The sequence below is a fragment of the Heterocephalus glaber genome, unplaced genomic scaffold (genome assembly GCF_053883595.1).
Source record: "Heterocephalus glaber isolate CG9 unplaced genomic scaffold, H.glaber_assembly_v1.0 deba00001497, whole genome shotgun sequence".
NCBI lineage: Eukaryota > Metazoa > Chordata > Mammalia > Rodentia > Bathyergidae > Heterocephalus > Heterocephalus glaber.
The window spans coordinates 68,958,477-68,978,663 of NW_028258320.1; the positions used below are offsets into that span (position 1 = coordinate 68,958,477).

General features: G+C 33.9%; 1 protein-coding gene across 12 annotated transcripts in view; it reads right to left on the minus strand.

Moving 5' to 3' along the window:
- Atrnl1 (attractin like 1) overlaps positions 1-20,187 on the minus strand; it is an 833,568-nt gene that overhangs the window by 608,216 nt on the left and 205,165 nt on the right. For all 12 annotated transcript variants that reach the window (XR_015440462.1, XM_087185263.1, XM_004838867.4 and 9 more), the window contains 3 exons: positions 16,631-16,844; positions 14,357-14,545; positions 4,101-4,319 (listed from right to left, as the gene is read on the minus strand). Coding sequence is in view for 11 of the 12 variants with exons in the window: in XM_087185263.1 (XP_087041389.1) it covers positions 4,101-4,319; positions 14,357-14,545; positions 16,631-16,844 (622 nt within the window). In the remaining variant the exon portion in view is untranslated. The remainder of the gene's footprint in view (positions 1-4,100; positions 4,320-14,356; positions 14,546-16,630; positions 16,845-20,187) is intronic.

Sequence of the window (20,187 nt, forward strand, 5' to 3'; positions counted from 1 at the left end):
TTACAACCCAATAAACTCATTTTAATTTGAAAATGTTGTAAGTCAAAAATTTATTTAACCTATTGAACATCAGAACTTACCAACATGGTATATCGTATAGATTGTTTATCCTTGTGATAGCATTGCTGAGTGGAAGGTACAGCTCTCTTCTGCTCTCCAGCATCACAAGAGAGTACTGTGCTACACATCCCTAACCTGGAAAGGATCAAAATTCAAAGTACAGTGTCTACCAAATCAATATTACTTTCATACTACTGTAAAGTGAAAAAAATTCTAAGTAGCCATGAAATAGCCAGGGACTATTCGTTAATATGGATGTTTCTACAACATCTTGCTTTATTGGTTTATCTGTGCATTCTTGCACTAAATTCCATGCTGCTCTAATTATCATAAATCTATCCTAATGTTCATGAGGAATAATCACAAAAGTATTATTTATCCTTCTTTTTTATTGTTTACTGAATACTCAATATAAAAAATTACAGATTCAGCCACAGAGCTCTAGAGATCATTCCTAATTAAAAAGATCATTTCAAATTAAAATTTCTTTTTTTGTGGATGGGGGGCTGAGGACTGAACTCAGGGCCTTGTGCATGCTAGGCAAGAGCTCTACCACTGAGTTACATCCCTAGCCCTTCAAATTTCTTGACTAGAAAGCATTTATTCCACTGTTTACATAATGTTCCCTGCTGGCTCCCTAAAAGAACAATGGAGAATATTAAGGGATGCATATTTTTTTCTCTTCTGAAATGCGGGTGCATGTAAATTCTTCTTCCTCTGAGATTATAAAATTATCCCAGAAAACACTATTTTACATTTGAACCGATGGTACTATTGTGTATGTGGTGTCTAAACCCCATTGCATGATGATGTTTTTAAATATTTTTTCTCCCTTTTTCAATTTTCTCCTGAAATTTCTACTGGATATATTTGGAACTTTTCATTCTATCCTATCTGTAACTTCTTTTCACACTTTTATGTCTTTCTAGTTATTTCTCTTGAGCTCTGAATTTTATCTTCATATGCATATTCTACTTTGTTAATGACCTCCTTGTCTACAGTTAATCTGCTATTCAATGCAAGCAATGAATTCCTAATTTCAGTGACTACATTTTTCATTTATAGAAATTTCCATTGACCCTTTCTCTAAACTGCTGTCTTTTTTTAATTGTACTTTGAAATAATTTTAGATTTACAAAATTGCAAAAATAGCACAAAGCGTTCTTGCACACTCAATGTTAGTATCTTACCTCACCAAGGTGTTTGTGTGTGTGTGTGCACGCGCACATGTGTGTGTGTGTGTGTGTGTATATACATATATATATCTCAAAATTAAGAAATTAATACTGGTACAGTACTATTAGCTAACCTTATAGACTAATTCAATTTCACCAGTTTTGTCACAAATGTCCTTTTTTTCGTTCCATTATCCAATTCAGGATTATTACATTGCTTTTCATTACCATGTGCCCTCAACCACCTACAATCAACGAGTTTCTCCGTTTTTCCTTTTCTTTTATAACTATGACTACTTTTTAGAGTCAAGTATTTTGCGGAATGTCTCAAAACTTGGGTTTGTCTGATGTTTTCTCAGGGTTACAGTAAGGTTTGTGGTTTTGGGTAAGAATACTACCAGAGACATGAAGTGCCCTTACCATGTTATATCAGGGGGTAAGGGATACTAACATGGTTTATTACTAGTTTATTAAAATTGGTCACTTGGTTAACATGATGTTTACCATCATTTTCACTGTAAAGTTACAATTTTCCCCTTCTGCACTGTATTCACTAGATACAAGTCACTGAGTACAAAGTAGAGAAATTAAGCTCCATCTTCTAGGGAAAAGACTATAAAAGAAATTATGGACATGTTAAAATCACCACAGTAATTAGGAAATACTTTTGAAAATTATACTTTGGAGCTCTGCAAATATCTTTGTTCCTTAAAGATTCACCCACTCAACTAGGTGAAGTGGTGCTTGCCTGTAATCCCAGCACTGAGGGAGACTGAGCTAGGAGGAGCAAAAGTTCAGTTTAATCTGGGCAACCTGATGAGACCTTGTCGCAAAATAAAAAATAAAAAGGTCTAGGAATGTTGCTCAGTCTTACAGTGCCCTGGATTCAATCCCTAAAAATATTCATCCCCCTAAAAAAATTCATCCTCATATTTTTTAATATTCTTAAAAGGATTATTTCTACAGCAGTTATTACTGTGGTCTTCTAATGGTAAAGTTTTTAATTTCCCCCATTCTTTCTATAGGTCTGATTTGAAATTTTCTATAAGGAAGCTTTATATCAATACAGAATCATAAGTATGTATTTTCTTCCTTGGATTGTAACCAATACAATCACTGTTTTGTTGCCGATTTGATCACTTTCAGGTTAGCTACGCCTTGGCTCCTCTCCCCTCCCACCCCTTGCAGCCTTCTCTCCCTCCCTCTGCCCACCCCCACCCCCACCCCCACCCCTTCTCACTTTCGTACTTCTGGGCATGCAAAATGATCTAGGTTTACCTTGTATTCTCCCTGCCCCACCCCTAGAGTTAGCCATTTAACCAGAAAGCCCTTGTTACACTCATTGGAAAAGAGCATTTAGAAATCAAGATTTGTGTATTAGTTATAGCCACCAAATCAACAATTTGATCCATTTTATTTCTATCAGGGTATCATGGCTCCTAGGCCCTCTCAACAAACAAATCTAGCAATCCTGTATATGTATGCACATGACTCATTAATACACACATATTTATATTTACATCCATGTATTAAAATAAACATGAACTCATGTGTTTCACCTCTAATCCAGCACCAAAGCATTCATTGAATCTTTGATCCCTTGCTAATTTTTAACTTCCTTCTCTGATGAGAAATTTGCCTCCTACTAAATATACTTCACTTACTTATTTGTTCAAGTCCACTACACATATATTGTTAGATTCATTAACCTGTAACTAGGAAAATCAAATTTACCACAAAATACAGCGTATTTATGTACAGGTTTTTCCCTTTCTTTAACCTTTCTGCAATGAAAACAGTAGTTCCAAAGCTAAAATATTTTTTGGGTGAGGTTATAATATTTGTAATACAGTTAGATTCATTTGTCACAATATGTATTCCATCCTTAGATTTCCCCAACATCCTGATTGACTTGTCGTAAAATTTATCTACAGTAAAGTTGATTCTCTGTGGTAAACAGTATGGACTTGTTTTGTACTTCTGATGTTGGGAATCAAACGTAGGGCCTGCCACATTCTAGCCAAGTGTTTTCTCAATGAGTTATATTCCCACTATACAACATAGATTTTGACAAATGTATAGAGTGTTATATTGACTTATCTCAGTACCATACAGAAGAATTCCACATCATTAATTTTCATTGTGATGCCCCTTAAAATCAATTCCTTTCCCTACTTCTGGCAAATAACTGACCTGTTTTCTATCTCTATAGTTTCATGTTTTCAGATTGTGTTATGAATGAAATAATACAACCTATAGCCTTTGAGTCAAGCTTCTTCCATTATCCAAAACACCTTTAAAACTCATCCATGTTACTCTGTAAATCAATAGTTTGATCTAATTTATTGCTTTTTACCTATTTCGTAGTTTCTGGAGCAGATATTATTGCACTGTGTGCCACATTCTCTTCGTTCATCTGGTTTCAATGCTTCACATTGTCAGTGTCTCATGTAAAATTCTGCAATATCTCTACTTTTCTACCTTAGGGTTTTCACTGATGCCAGGAAAGCTATTGATCAGACATGCTAGTACAGCTCAGAAGTACAATGGAGTTAATATCCCCAAGGGTTTATTCAACCAATGGGAAAGAAGAGGAAGTAAATAAATGCCTCAGTTTCCCAGTACCTAACTCTGAGGAGCATTCAACATGGTTAGTGAACATCAATGGCAGCTTTCAAAATAAGGTCAGCTGACTCTATCATAGATGCTTTGAGACAGTATTCTTATACTTACCATGAAGTTTCACTGGATACACTAAATTGCATGAGAATGCTAAGATACTACAATGATATGAGCAATAAAATATTATAATAACTTGGTTCACTCAAGCAGAAACTGAAATTGTTTTCATCAGATTTTTATTACCTGGACACTGGATAAAGGACCATTCATAGTTCTTTTCCTTAGGGCAGAGACTAGTGTCAAGAACCATCTCATTATTGTGTATTCCAACAAGTTTCACTGGTCCCCGTGAAGAGCCTTCAACGCAGTATCCTCTTCCTGTATTACTAGGATCATTGCACCAGCCACATCCAGGCTGCTCCAAACATTGTCCACATGTTCTCAATCCAGAACAATTCTGAGCTGCATGATATGAACATTAAAAATGTTACATGACTTTATATCAAATAGAATTGTAGGCTAAACATAAATATGACTACAGAAAAAATTAATATAATTCTGAAAAGATCAGTAAAATGTTACTAACTGTAGTTTGTGTAAATATTTCTGTATTAATACCTAAGATATAGGAATTATTTAAAGTACATAAAAGAAGAGATAAATAAATTGACTTGGTTGTTTTTTAAAAAAGGAGGCGGGGGCGATAGCCATGATATGGAGAAAAATGAAGTCAGGGCCTAAAGACTCCCAAGAACCTTTCCAGTGCTAGCACTTTTGGGGAGGTGACCCAGGAGCCTACAGAACACTTATGCCATTGGCTGTGGTGCTGAGCTGTTTACCATTCTTGTATATATTACAGGTCCTCAATAAACCTCTATTCTCTCCCTGTGGATAGCCAATGTAAGTTATGGCTGCCTGTTCCCTGAGATTCCTGACCCCAACTTGGACTGTTTCATGTGGGTAATGCTCTTCTCAAGGGGCCAAGATACTAGTATCTGGCTATCATGTAAGAGGTAAACTCAATTTTACCTCAAGAATACAGAGTAAGAATATGGGAGCCTGCTACTTTCCTTTAGACAACCTGACGATTCCACTCTTGCTAACTTTAAAGGCTAACGAATATCATTGTAAGACTAATTCACTGAAGCTTAACTTTTATTTTTTTGGATTGAGACACAACATAAGAGACTCACCATAGCCTATGAATGTTATGATATCATCCAAGGATAAAAAAAATAACAGTCTGACATCATATTCATAGTCATTACTAAGTAATGCTTTTAATTTTTAATCAGACCACCCTATATTGGGCTGAGATTTTCCATAATACTTTTACTTTGCTACATACAGCAAATTTTGTTTAGGTAACTGTCTATTCACAGAAAATAGTGACAGATATATAAAGAACTGTGAATGACGTCTTCTAGTCACAAAGTAGAAAATCCCCAGAGGGGGAAAAATGGTAGCTTTCTGGTAAATTCAATTCCATTGTCGTAGTGTTAATAATTCAGCTGCCACTCCATATTTAATATTACTGGAAGCAATAATGTTCCTCCCATTACTGCAAATAAAAATGGCATGAGTTTCTTAGTGAACGTCAGGAACTCATTATACTAGGCTGTGCAAGATAACAATATTAAAGAATTTGTCAATGATAATATTATTTGTTGTGAATTCTTTGAATGCTGAGTAGCTGAGTGACTGGATATAGGAAGGTATTCTAGTGCCATCTATTTCTTGAATAACAGAAAAGGAATTATATACTGTGAGTCATCAGACACTAATAGGTAGTGCTAACCTTGCACACACAATTAATTCATTGACATGAAGAGTCTTCCTTTGGAAATTTAAATTTTTCCCAATAGTATACAATGGTAAACAATACTTCATTTAAAAGATACTTAGATAACTGGACAATAATCCAATATCCAATTAACAATTAACTCCTACAATTCCATAGTCCTCCTTAGTTTCTTTGATTTGAAATATTTTTCCTACTTCTATGATTGTAGTTAAGTCCACAGTATAATTGACTGTGTTATTCTAATTATTTACAAAACTATACAGAGTTGTTATGCAATTAATAGTAAGTAGTGGAAAATATCAAATTAGTTATATTATCTTGACATTGGAATTATTTACTATCACACAATGGCTCCTTAATAAATCTTGTTTTCTCATATGTTTAGAGTCTATGGTTATTTCTTGGGAAAATAAATTTTATCTTAGCACTCTCTTTTTAAGGAAAGATAATCATTAAAATGTCTTTAAAACGCATTATGAACTTAAAACTAAACTACTCTTAAAACAATATTCCTGTTAATGCTTTCTAAACAGCTGGGGAAATCTTAGGTTAAAGAATCCTGCAGATCAATGGAACAGAGAATTACAGAAACAACCCCAGGCACATTCAGCCATTTGATCTTTAATAACAAGGCCAAAAAACATATGCTTGAGGACAAATAGCCTCTTTAACAAATGATGCTGGAAAAATTAGCTATATGCATGTAGAAAATTGAATCTAGACCCACAGCTCTCACCATGTACTAAACTAAAATCAAAATGGATCAAACATCTAAATATTGAAACAGAAACAGTCTGTTGAAAGATAAAATAGGTAAAACTCTTGAAGATATAGGCATATAAAAAGACTTTCTGAACAGAACCCCAATTGCACAAGAAATAACATCACGGATCAATAGATGGAGTTATATAATATCAAAAGCCTTCTGCATAGCAAAGGAAACGACCAACAGATTGAAGAGACAACCTATAGATGGGAAAAATAGTTACCAGCTATTCCTTAGACAGAGAACTATTATTAAGAATATATAATGAACTAAAAAAATCTAACACCCCCAAAATAAAAGACCCAATCAAAAACTGGGCAAGTGAAATGAATATACACTTCTCAGAAGAAGAAATACGAAGAGCCAATAAGTACATGAAAAAATGTTCAACACCTTTTGTCATCAGAGAAATACAGATTAAAACAACACTGAGATTCCATCTTACTCTAGAAAGAATGGTTATCTTTAAGAAATCCAATAATAACAAAAAGATGGCAAGGCTGTGGGGAAAAAAGAAACCCCACAAGCACTATGGAAATTACTATGGAAATTCCTCAAAAGACTAAAACTAGAAATTCCATTTGACCCAGCTATTCCTCTTCAAGGTAACTTTCCAAAAGAGTTAAAGACATCAAATTACAGTGATGTATACATACCCATGCATCTCAACTCATAATAGCTAAATATTTAAAGTGACCTATATATACATTGTCTTAGTTACTTTTCTCTCATTGCTAAGACAAAATACCAACACCTAAAGTTAAAGGAGTAAAGGTTTATTTGGCTTACAGTTCTTAGAGGTTTTAGTCCAGAATTGGTTGGCTCCAAGGCAGGGTGGCAGAGGGGCAACAGTTCAAGGTGGCAGAAGACAGCAAAAAGCAACAAGAGACCTTAACAGTGTCTTTCTGCCCCTTTTATGTTATTCAGACTACTGGGCTTAGGGAAGTGCCAAACCAATCATTCATGTTTAATAGTTTCATAATCACATGCCCTTATCCCAGCTCACAAACTCTAGATTCAGCCACTCATGAAAAAGAAAGCCCACCTCATCCACATGAGGCTTTCAGGGAACAGCTAAACACAAGCCATAATATCCATCAACAGATGAATAGACAAAAACCATGGTATATATACACAATGGAGTAATACTTAGACATAAAGATAAATTTGAGTCATATGCATCTTGAGATCGTAATGTTAAGTGAAATAAATCAGAAAGAAGCTTAAATATTGCATGGTTTCTCTTATATGAGAAACCCAAAGTATAAATAAAGAGCAAAATAAAAGATAGATAATAGAAAACAAGGAGATAGACCTTTTGCAAATGTACAGGAGACCAAGAGATGCAAGGAGGGGGGTTAGAGAGGTGGGGATGGGAAAGTAAAAACAATTAAGATGTGTTAGGTACATGTACCAATTTCCCACGATAAATGTAACCATCATGTATTGGAAACACATATGATAAAAAGAATTCTGGGTTTCTTGAACTGACTTAATGACAAATTATAAATCTTCTAGTTCTATGTGCTAGATTTTAGGATTTTATAACAAGTTATAAAATTTTATGTTCAGTATAACATTCTAGTTTTTTGGTTTTCATTTTAGATATAAAAACTATTAAATAAGGCAACATTGTTTTTGCTCAAAAGTGGAAAGCAATGTGCACTAATAAAAATAAAAAGAATACTAATTCTTTATTATTTAAAAGTGATTCAAAAGCTAAAATTCTAAGGTTTTTTTCTTCATTTTATTACAGAAAACAATGTTACAGGAAAGCTTATGTAGGCTGTATATGGTTCCTAAAGTTATGGATGGTATAGAGACTGTAAATGAACTAACAATATTGGTAAATGTTAGTAACAATCTTTTTTATTTATTTTTATATACTTCGGGGTTTTTGAAAGTCAAATTGTAAAATAGTCAATTTTTAAATATATAATAAGAATTTGAAAAATCAATCCAGAAGCAAGTATCAGCAAATTAAAAAATAATTACCTTTCTCAATTACCAAGAAAAGATGATCTTTTAAATTAGGTGTGTATATAAAATCAAGAAAATATTAAAAGAAATATAGTTTCATAAAATACGTGCAATATCATTAAGTTTGTTATTCAATTTTAATATATTAATTTCATTCTACATATTAAGAATTAAATCTAATCCCCCCAACTATATAAAACAAATATTAAGGGACATGAAAAACCAAATAAGCACTAATACAATTGTAGAGGGGGACCTCAATACCCTACTGTCACAAATAGACAGATCATCTGGACAAAAAAAAATCAACAACAAAATATAGAATTGAACCAAGGTTTTGAATGAATGGACTTAATAGACGTCTACAGAGTGTTTTGCCCCACAAAATCAGAATATATATTCTTTTCAGCTGCACAGAGGTCATTCTCCAAAATAGACCACATGCTAGTTCATAGCACATGTTTAAGTAAATGCAAAGGAACTGAAGTTATCCCATGTATATTATCAGACCATAGTGCTGCTAAACTGGAGATCAATAGCATAAGAAACTGCAAGAACTTCACAAACACATGTAAATTGAATACTACTCTCCTGAACAACCAATGGGTCACAGAGGAAATTAAAGAAGAAATTAGATGGTTTTTGCAATTACATGATGATGCCAGTACAACATACAGGAATCTATGAGACACAATGAAAGCAGTTCTATGAAGGAAATTCATAGAAGTGAATGCCCACACTAGGAAAGTAGAGTGAGCTCAAATAAACAACCTAATGGTGAATCTTAAGCTCCTATAAAGAGAAGACCAAAACAAACCCAAAGCTTGAAAAAGGGAGGAAATTATAAAGATCAGAGCAGAAATCAATGCAATGGAGACCAAGAGAACAAAACAAAAAAAATCAACGAATCAAAGAGTTGGTTTTTTAAAAGAATAAATAAAAATCACAAGCACAAGGACCCGAGTTTGATCCCCAGTACCAAAAAAAATAAAATTAAATAAATAAATAAATTTGATAAACCCTTAGCCAACCTTATCAAAAAAAAGGAAAGAAAAGGCTTAAATCGATGCAATTAGGAATGAAAAAGGTGAAGTCACAAGAGATCCAGCAAAAGTCCAGAAGATCATCAATACCTACTTCGAGAACCTGTACTCTAAAAAATGGAAAACACAGAAGAAATGGACAGATTTCTAGATACATATGAATTACCAAAGTTGAACAAAGGAGATATAAAAGTCCTAAACACCCCAATTACAATCAGTGAAATTGAAAACGTAATTAAAAATTTACCAACAAAGAAAAGCCCAGGTCCTGCTGGCTACACTGCTGAATTCTACAAAACATTTAGAGAAGAACTATTGCCACTACTCTTTCAACTTTTCAATGAAATTGAAAGGGAAGCAATACTTTCAAATTCATTCCTGGAAGCAAGTATTACTTTGATTCCAAAACCAGGGAAAGACCCATCCAAAAAAGAGAACTACAGGTCAATCTCCCTAATGAACATAGATGCAAAAATCCTCAATAAGATACTGGCAAATAGAATACAGAGGGTCATCAAGAAGATCATATATCCTGACCAAATTGGATTTATCCCAGGGATGCAAGGACAGTTCAACATACGTAAATCAATAAATGTAATACACTATATTAACAGAGTCAAGGACAAAAACCATATGATCATCTCAATAGATGCAGAAAAGCATTCAATAAAATTCAACACCCATTCAAGATAAAAACCCTGCAGAAAATTAGAATACAGGGTCTTCATCTCAACTTGATAAAGGCTACCTATAAAAAATCAACAGCCAACATCATACTAAATGGTCAAATACTGAAAACCTTCATGCTAAAATCAGGAACAAGACAAGGATGTCCACTATCACCACTCCTGTCCAATATAGTTTTGGAAACATTAGCCACAGCAATTAGACAAGAAAAAGAAATAAAAGGAAGACAGGAAAGGAAGAAGTTAAACTGTCATTACTTGCTAATGATATGATACTCTACATTGAAAACCCAAAAGACTCCACCAAAAGACTTCTAGACTAAATTGAAAAATTCAGTAGAGTAGCTGGAAACAAGGTCAACACTCAAAAATCAATAGCCTTCTTATACACAAATAACAGACTCACTGAGAGAGAAATTAGGGAAACAATCCCTTTCACAATAACATCCAAAAAAATGAAATATCTAGGAATCAATCTAATGAAGGAAGCAAAAGACCTCTACATCAAGAACTACAAACACTTTGAAAAAAGAGATTGAAGAGGATATAAGAAAATGGAAGGACCCTTGTTCCTTGGTAGGAAGAACCAATATTGTGAAAATGGTCATACTTCCAAAACTACTACATAGATTCAATGCAATCCCGATTGAAATCCCAACAGTACATTTCAGAGAAATAGAGAAAATCCAAAAATTCATTTGGAATAAGAAGAGACCTAGAATAGCAAAAGCACTTCTAGGAAACAGAGACGTGGTTGGGGGTATCACAATCCCCAACTTGAAACTATAGCTACTGTGATAAAAACAGCATGGTACTGGCAAAGAAACAGACCTGAGGACCAGTGGAATAGACTAGACGATACAGAAACAACTCCAGACATACTCAGCCACCTCATTTTTGACAAAGGAGCCAACCATCCTCACTGGAGGAAAGATAGCCTCTTTAATAAATGGTGTTGAAAAAACTGGATTTCAACTTGCTAAAGATTAAAACTAGACCCCTATCTTTCACCAAGCAATAAACTAAAATTGAAGTGGATTAAAGATCTAAATATTAGGGTCGGGGATTTAGCTCAGGGGTTCTGCCGCCTGCCTCGCAAGCACAAGGTCCCGAGTTCATTCCCTGGTACCAAAAAAAAGATCTAAATATTAAAACAGAAATACTAAACTTGCTGGAAGGTAAGTTAGGTAGAACTCTTGAAGACATTGGCATAGGAAAAAACTTTATGAACAAATCTTCAGTAGCATGGGAACTAGCACAAAGAATCAACAATTGGGATCTCATCTTATTAAAAAGCTTCTGTACTGCAAGAGAAACCACAAACAGAGCTAAAAGACAACCTACAAAGTGGGAAAAAGTTTTTACCAGCTGTTCCTCAGACAAAGGTCTACTATCTAGAATATATAAAGAACTTAAAAAAATCAGACCCCCCAAATATAAAGACCCAATTGAAAAATGGGCATCAGAAATGAACAGACATTTCTCAGACAAAGAAGTAAAAGCAGCAAATACACATATGAAAAAATGTTCAATATCACTGGTTATTTAAGAGATGCAGATGAAAACAATGCTGAGATTCCACCTCACCCCATTAAGAATGGCTGCTATCAAGAAATCAACCAGTAACAAATGCTGGCGGGGTTGTGGGGAGAAAGGAACCCTTCTCCATTGTTGGTGGGAGTGCAGTCGGATGCAACCACTGTGGAAATCAATATGGAGATACCTCAAAAAACTAGGATTAGAGGTCCCATTTGACCCAGCTGGGTATCTTCCCAAAAGAATTAAAAGAATCATACCACATTGATATATGCTCACCCATGTTTATAGCGGCACAGTTTGTAACACCTAAAACTCGGAAACAGCCCAATTGCCCATCAACTGGAAACGATAAAGACAATGTGATTTTTTTATTAAAATGGAGTACTACTCAGCCATAAAGAATGAGAAACTAGAGACATTTATAGCTAAGTGGATGCACATTGAGGCCATACTCTTAAGCAAAATAAACAGGACACACGTGTAAATACCGAATTGTTTCTCTGGTGTAAAAAAATAAAAGTAAATAAAGATCAAAATGTATAATTCATATTGTGAAATAGGAAGAAAAGGTCTAAAGGGGTAGAGGAAGTGGGAGGGGTAGGGGAAAGACAAGAAGGGAAAAGAAAAAATACGAGAAAATGAAATAAATGGCAACAAAGTCTTTGTAAATTGGGAGGGATAGAGGGGGTGAAGGGAGGGCAGAGGAATGGGGAAAAAATAAAAACTAAGATAAATCATGTAAAGGTACAAGATCCCAATGATGAATGTAACTATATTTTATACCTAAAATGTACCAATAAACTTAATTTTAAAAAGAACTAAATCTATTACTACAGTACTTAATTAATGTCCTTGGAATATCTAACTAATGTAGTATATTAACTAAGTTGTTAGAATATTTATTTAAATATACGCATTTAATAATGCTAACTATTAACAAAGCTTTTTCAGAAATAATTATGAAAATTTTGTTTTAAAATATACCTCTCTTCAGTTTGTGAATTTTACACATTGGTATCTCAGTATGAAGACTGGAGAATACTGGAAAATTCATCTTTGTTATTTGCAAAGACATGTTTCTCTTAAATTCCTTTCATGAAAAAAAACTCAAATGATCATTACAACAACTTCTTAAAGCAATATAAAACAGATTATTTCCAATACAAATTTTTAGTAATTATTTGACCATGTTGACAGACAGACCAAAGCTAAGCACTCCTGGTCCCTCTGACTGGACACTAAGGTGCTTATAAATGAGGAATTGAAGAAGAGTAAAAATAATTTTCATTTTATCTGTGTCTGTTGAGATTTCAGCAAGTAAATGTATGTTTGCTTTGTTCAAATAAAGGATGGATGAACACAAACATGGACATCAATTCTATCTTAGGTGATTATATTGTTAACTGTGGTGGTGGAATAACTCTTAGGGTCCTGAAAAGAGTTTAAATTTAAAAAAAAAAAAAAACTCAGGAGCTCAGTGGTTCCACCGCCTGCCTCACAAGCACAAGGTCCCGAGTTCGATCCCTGGTACCAAAAAAAAAACTAAAAATATGAAGTCTGGATCAATCACCAGAGGAAGGAAGCCCAATGAGTAGAATATGAAAGAATACATACAACCCTGAGAACTGAGTGGTAAAAGCACCAGAAGTAAATAACCTTTTCTACTTTCTCAATTCAAATTTGAATAGACGAATTAATTCAAGTCCTTCATGGAAACCATGTGATGAGCCTCGATGTCAGAAACTGGGTTATGGAAACATAAACTATATTCTCTGCTAAGAAACTAGCTCAAATCACTACTTTCTTTCTCCCAGCAGAAGGGGCTGCACACAGTCTGAACTACCTATATAATAAAACCAGTAGTAATATGTAATTCCATTGGCAGCTGCATTCTGATGTAATTTGTCTTGGCAAGTAGGGCCACTTTTATAACCAGTGTCTAGTACCAAAACTTCATTCAGCTGTATCCTCATCCTATAGTCCTTACAAAATATGAGACCAAGAAGGGGAAGGAACTTTCTCTTGAGGACTAACTCACAGCAAGTCCAGCATCACCCTGCTGCCATGACCCTCAAGGTAATGACAACACTGTGTGTAGTGCATTTGCAGCAGTCAACGTCAATAATATATTTTTGCCAAAAAATCTTACCTGAATCTAAACACAGGAAGCAAACAGACAAATACAAATTAAGAAATGTTCGAAACAACTAGTGCAGATTCTTTAACATAGCAAAGTCATATAAAAAAAGATATAGATTAAAGGGAACAACAAAGCAGTGTGAGATCCTTGAGGTGAGCACCATCATGAAGTGATATGCTATCTATCCTCAACCTATACTGAGACTTTAAAGAGAAGGGAGCACAAATGTAGTAAAATATTAACATTCAGGGAAATATGCTTAGTGGAATTCAAGCTGATGATATACTACAAATCAGAAGCTAATAGCACTAATAGGTCTTAAACCTATCTGTAAGAATATTTTCTCACATTGCTTGAAACTTCTCAAATGTTTAATTCTTCCTTCCATCACAGAAAAGTAATTTATAGGGCCGGGGATTTAGCTCAGTGGTTCCGGCGCCTGCTTCACAAGCGCAAGGTCCCAAGTTCGATCCCCAGTACCAAAAAAGAAAAGTAATTTATGCTGCTGTTAAGTGAAAAGTCACTCCAAACAAATACTTACGAGAGCAGGTGGCAGTTTGCCACTCTAGACACTGTCCATATGGAAACGATATTATGTAAGCATTAGAGTCAACACATCGCTTTGTACTACTGCACCACATACACTCCATGCCATTGCTTGTACAGTTGGAACACGAAGTCCTTAGAGAGCATGGCTTTTTGCAAGGCCTTGCATTTTGATTTGGACTAACTGGAATAAATCAACAAATATGCATATTTCATTTGTTAAACTATATTTGAACACAAATGCATGAATTTTGTTTATTTTGCTATTTAGGGAATGTTTCAATGAAGCCAAGTGTGCCAACAAAATATAATTAGGTAAATGAAAACAAAACTAACAGATCAATAGTGCTTAAATTTATTATTAGACTTGAAAAATTTCTGTAAAATTTTGAACGCTTTATAAGTTGTACAGTTTTGAAAATTATAAATAGTAATATAATATGTTCTATAGGGTTTTTTTAGCTGAATATTATGTATACCACCATTACTTCCTTTCCTGGCCATAATTTTTCCATAAACATTCCACACCTTATCAAACCATGTCTCCTATCAATAAACATGTCTCTGATATAAATAAACAATAAAAATACAACTTACTATAAAATCTTTGTATAAAATACAATATTTATCACATCCATTAGGATAACTATTACTTTAAAAAGTATCTACAAAAAATAAAAATAACAAATGTTGGCAAATATGTGGAGAAATTGGAAACTATGCATTGCTGGTATGAATGTAAAATGATACAGCCTCTGTGGAAAATAGTATGACACTCCTCAAAACCTTACACAGAGAATTATAATATTATTTAGCAATTCCACTTCTGGCTATGTACCTAAAAGAAATGAAATCAGAAATTCAAATAGATATCTGTACATTCACATTCATAGCAGTATCAACAATAGCCAAAAGTGGAAGTAACTCAAATGTCTTCTCATGGATGAATGAAAAAGCAAAATGTGGAAATATATGTGTGTATATGTGTACATATATATATAAAATTATATATAAAATTGCATATACAGTAGGTCCCTGACTTAAGAAAATTCAAGTCGCAAACATTCCCAGATAGGAACAGGCCTCTCATTACAAAAATTTGTAGATGCAAACAAATCATGGAAATAGTTCACACATCTGTCAGACATTGTCATAGTTGTGTCGCTGTGTGCTTACTGTACAGTGCAACAGTGGACAGTAGTACACTGCTCAATCAAAGCTCAGGATGTCTGGAAGCAAGAGGAAAAGCAGCAGTGATGTGGAGGGGACTGCTAGGAAACACAAAGCAATAAACATTGTATATCTGTGTCAGTGATGTATAAGACTCATTTTGTCAGACTTATGAATGAATCTGACTTATGAACATTCTCCTGGAATGGAACTCATTCAAAGTTGGGGACTTACTGTACACATTTATATATAAAATTATACAGACATATATATACCCATATATATAAAACTTTATATATAATTCAGCTTTAAATAGTAAGAAAATTCTTACACATGCTACAACTTGGATGAACTTTGAAGACATTATGCTAAAGGAATAAGCCAGTCACAAAAGAATAAAAATCATATGAGTCTACAATAGGAAGTATATAAAGCAGTGAAATTGAGACAGAATAAAATAGTGGTTTCTAAGTGATGGTGGAAGACATTGTTGAATTGCAGAATTTTAGTTTTGCAAAATGAAGAAAGTTGTGGAGATCAATGGTGGTAATGATTACACAGTGGTGTGAATATACTTAATGCCACTAAAACACTACTCTTCAAAATGGTTAAAACAGTAAGTTCTATGTTATATATTTATACCACAATAAAATACTATATTATAAAAGAAAATAATTCAACATTCCTTTCTCAAGTAACAGAAGTCCACTTTAAAAGTTATTATAGAAATACATCTTTTTGACTTGACAAATTTAATAATAAATCTATAATATTACATCATGTCTCAGCCATTAATAGTAAGGACAAATCTTTTCACACTCTATTATGTCAAAATTAACAAATTTAAAACAGATTATTGCTATAGTAAACCATATGTTCATAAACACAGTATTTTAATTAAAAATGTGTTGTACAAAACTATAAATTTTCATTTTCATAAGTTATGCTTAGGATCAATTGATAAGTGGGAAATGGAGATTAAAAACTGATTATTAGGGGGCTGGTGTGAGTTACTTCAGGCTATACCTTGGAAGGAGGTGGTAGGAAGAAGGGTTGAAAACACATTTTTAAAGAAATGCTAATTTACTGGACTACTTACCAACAGGTTTTTCGCAGACAAGGCCATCTGCCATAGATGTACAAGGATTTGCTTTTAAGCCTGCCACTGCAGCCCTCTCTAGATATGCACAGAATCCAGAATCATTTGGCTCACCAGGAAGCCACTGTAATGTTGTATTTGTGAAAGGAGACATGTCCTCCCATCCCCAGTAGGATATATTGATCTTGCGTAAGCCTACCCAAGGTGATACTTTCTATAAACAATAGAAAACAGGAGGGGAAGAGAGAGGGAGAAAAAATGAATTAAGGACAGATGGAAGCCACACATTCACCCCCATCCAACTTTGCACCTGTGGATTCAGCTGTCTGGCCATGGCATCCTTGCCAACTTCAAGGCTGTTCTGCATTTTCTTTCCCCTCAAGACAGGGCAGCAGAGGCATCATCAACCAACTGACTGACCTGATTGTGGATGAGATTAATACCCAGAAAGAGAAGACTCAGGACGAGACTTCCAGAGAGTCAGCAGCACCATAGAGAAATAAGACTGGGCCAGCAGTGTTAGCCCCAAAAAAGTCCCACAGCTATTGTAAAATACAAAAACAAGGTGGACTTTACTGGGAAAGTGACTTCTTCAAGGAAGGCTAGAGTTGGAAAAAAATCCACTGCAGTGCCTGCCATATTGGAGAGGGTTTAATCAGGAGCCATTTTGGGAATGAGCACCAAACAACTGTAGAAAAACTTCATTCCAGGTTCTCTAGTGTACCTCTAACACAATGACTAAGTGAGAGACAGCCACAAGAGATGGCTGCAGAAAGGATACAGGCTAGACACAGACCTCCTGAGAAGTTCAGGCTCATGCTGCAAAGGACACCAAGCTCAGCCTCCATGGTGAGGAGTGACACCTGGAAAATGCGGCTTTCAGAAGCAGCTAGATCTGAAAGTTCTGGCACTAAATCCGGTGGTCTACTTTAACTTCTGTCCCACTGCCTACATCCAGCAGAGACTAGTGGTCTGATTACTTTATCCATTTATGAATGTGAGCAAGGACATTCCTTGCTTGTATGATTGCCACAGTCCAAGTTGTGCAGATAGAGGCGCCTCAGGAACAGAGGAGTACCTCACCAAACCAGAGGCCATAAAGCTAGGCAGAGAAAAACATGACTCACTGGATTCCAAGAATAAAGATCTTGAAAAGAAACCACTCACTCATTGTTGGTGGGGATGTAAAGTAGTTTGACCATTAGAGAAATCAATATGGAGATTTAAAAAATACAACTAGGAATTAAATCCAACCTAATTATTTCCATTCTAGGTATCTTCTTGAAAGAGTTAAATATATCATGTCACAGTGATACATGCATTCACAATTTATAGTAGCATAAATCATATTAGGTAAATCTTTGAAGCACAATTCATGTTTATACAAGGAAAATAGCTAAATCTTGGAACTAGTGAATATATCCATCAACATATGTATGGGTAAATATGATGTGGCATTTATACACAATGGAGTACTATTCTGCCATAAGGAAGGATAATCCTGAGACATTTGTAGGAAAAAAAGATGTACCTTAAGATCAGTTAAATAAATTACACATATGAGCTTAAATATCATATGTTTTCTCATATAAGAGAAATCCAAAATGTAAATAAAAAGCAAAGTAAGAAAGATAGATAATAGGAAAAAGCGATATAGATCTTTTGCAAAAGGGAAGGAGACCAAGAAATGGAGGGACAGCAAGGGGAAAAGATGAAAAAAATAATCAAGAGGCGTTATGTACATGTGTCAGCTCCCCATGAGGAACATAACCATTATTACTGCAAACATGTACAATAAAAGTAAAATTTGTAAAAGCACAATAAAAAAGCCATTAAAAATTGATACAAAATGAATACATAATATTCGCAAGCAAACAACTCATTATCATTACAAATTACATTTCAAATACATGGAACAACCTGCGTTTTAGTACAAAGGATAATTTAATAATTCTATCCTATTTTGAAGAATGACACAGAACACTTTTTAAAGCATATGTTTTGTGTTTAGCTACATGGATAAGGTCATTTATACTGTGTAACTCTATTTTTTCTCCTATAAAATGGAGATATAAATACCTAATTTAAATATCTACTTCATTAAAAACTTAAATATTGCTACTCCTACTTCTGTTACTACTACTATCAAGTTAAAGGGTTAAGAGTCTAAAGATAAATTGTCATTATCTGCGCTGGGTAAAAATACAGAACAAAATCAACAAACAATACATGGAATTAAAGTGAAGACAATAACAGACCTTCGCAAAACAATCGGGAAAAGAATAACTAGTATCCCCTAGATCAGCCCTCTGCTATTATATTGAGGCTTGTATGCAATTTTGGATAAATTAATGTCATATATTTTCATTAGTAAAAAGATCAAGGAAACTGATAAAATCTTCCTTATGTGCTGAAAATTTAACAGGTTGACAAAAGCTACATAACTATACTTAATGCTCTAATATTTCAAAATTAGCTTGAAATCAAAATCTATTCTAAATTTATATATTTTAATCATCACTCAATTTTAAAACATGCTATTCTTAATCTTTAATAACACAGAAATAAGATTTATATTCAATATTTATTCTAATGTTCTGCAACTGGTCCTAGAAACCTTAGCCATCAACCTAAAAATTTGCAATATGTATAAACACAATGAATTTCACACAGTAAATATTCAACAGATATTTCATACATAAAGTATGAATTCATTAAGACAGTAGATTTCATATTGCCAATACAGTGCAATATATATAATAATTAATTGATAAATTTTGCTAAGTTCATTAGAATAAAAATGATTATTTTACCACTATCTGGCACAATGCTTAATACAGAGATGATATTTAATAGTATTTCTAATTATAAAAATACACACTTGGCATCTCATATATAATTCCCATATACATTTATACATTGTTGTTAAAGATATTCTGATAATAAAAAGTTGTAACATTTTTAAAGTTTTGATCAAAGATATTTTGGATTAACAACTGTGTTTCACATTATAGCAATTCTATCTCCCAACCATAGCAAAGACAAGTCATTTAAAATGAAATATTACTCCCTAACTCATCATGATAAGAATCTGAGAGAAAGAAAAGAGGAAAAGAATAAAGCAGCTGATAAAACATTTAAAGTAACTATCACTCAGTAAATGAACCAGACAGGCAGTGGAAAATGAAAGACAAATTTCTGTATTATGAAAATTTACTGCAGCATACCATAAATCATTGTAACATTTCATTAGTCATTTCCGATAAGTAAATGATCATTTGGCCCAAGATTATCACTTAAAAGTACATGAATTTATCGATCTTTATTTGCCAAAGAAGGGTTATCTTAAGTTTATACAACTGCAATGACTCAGGATATAATTCATTTTATATAAAGATATGCTTAATGGAATGTCACTTTGCAGAAGTTTGCACTTTGAAATCCTGCTAAAAGCTCAGCATTCTGGTGAAACAAAACATCCTTCACTTTATACAGCATGATAGAGAGCAAACTATCTAGTCTAAGTTCATCATACATCCAAAATAAGTGTTAGTCTA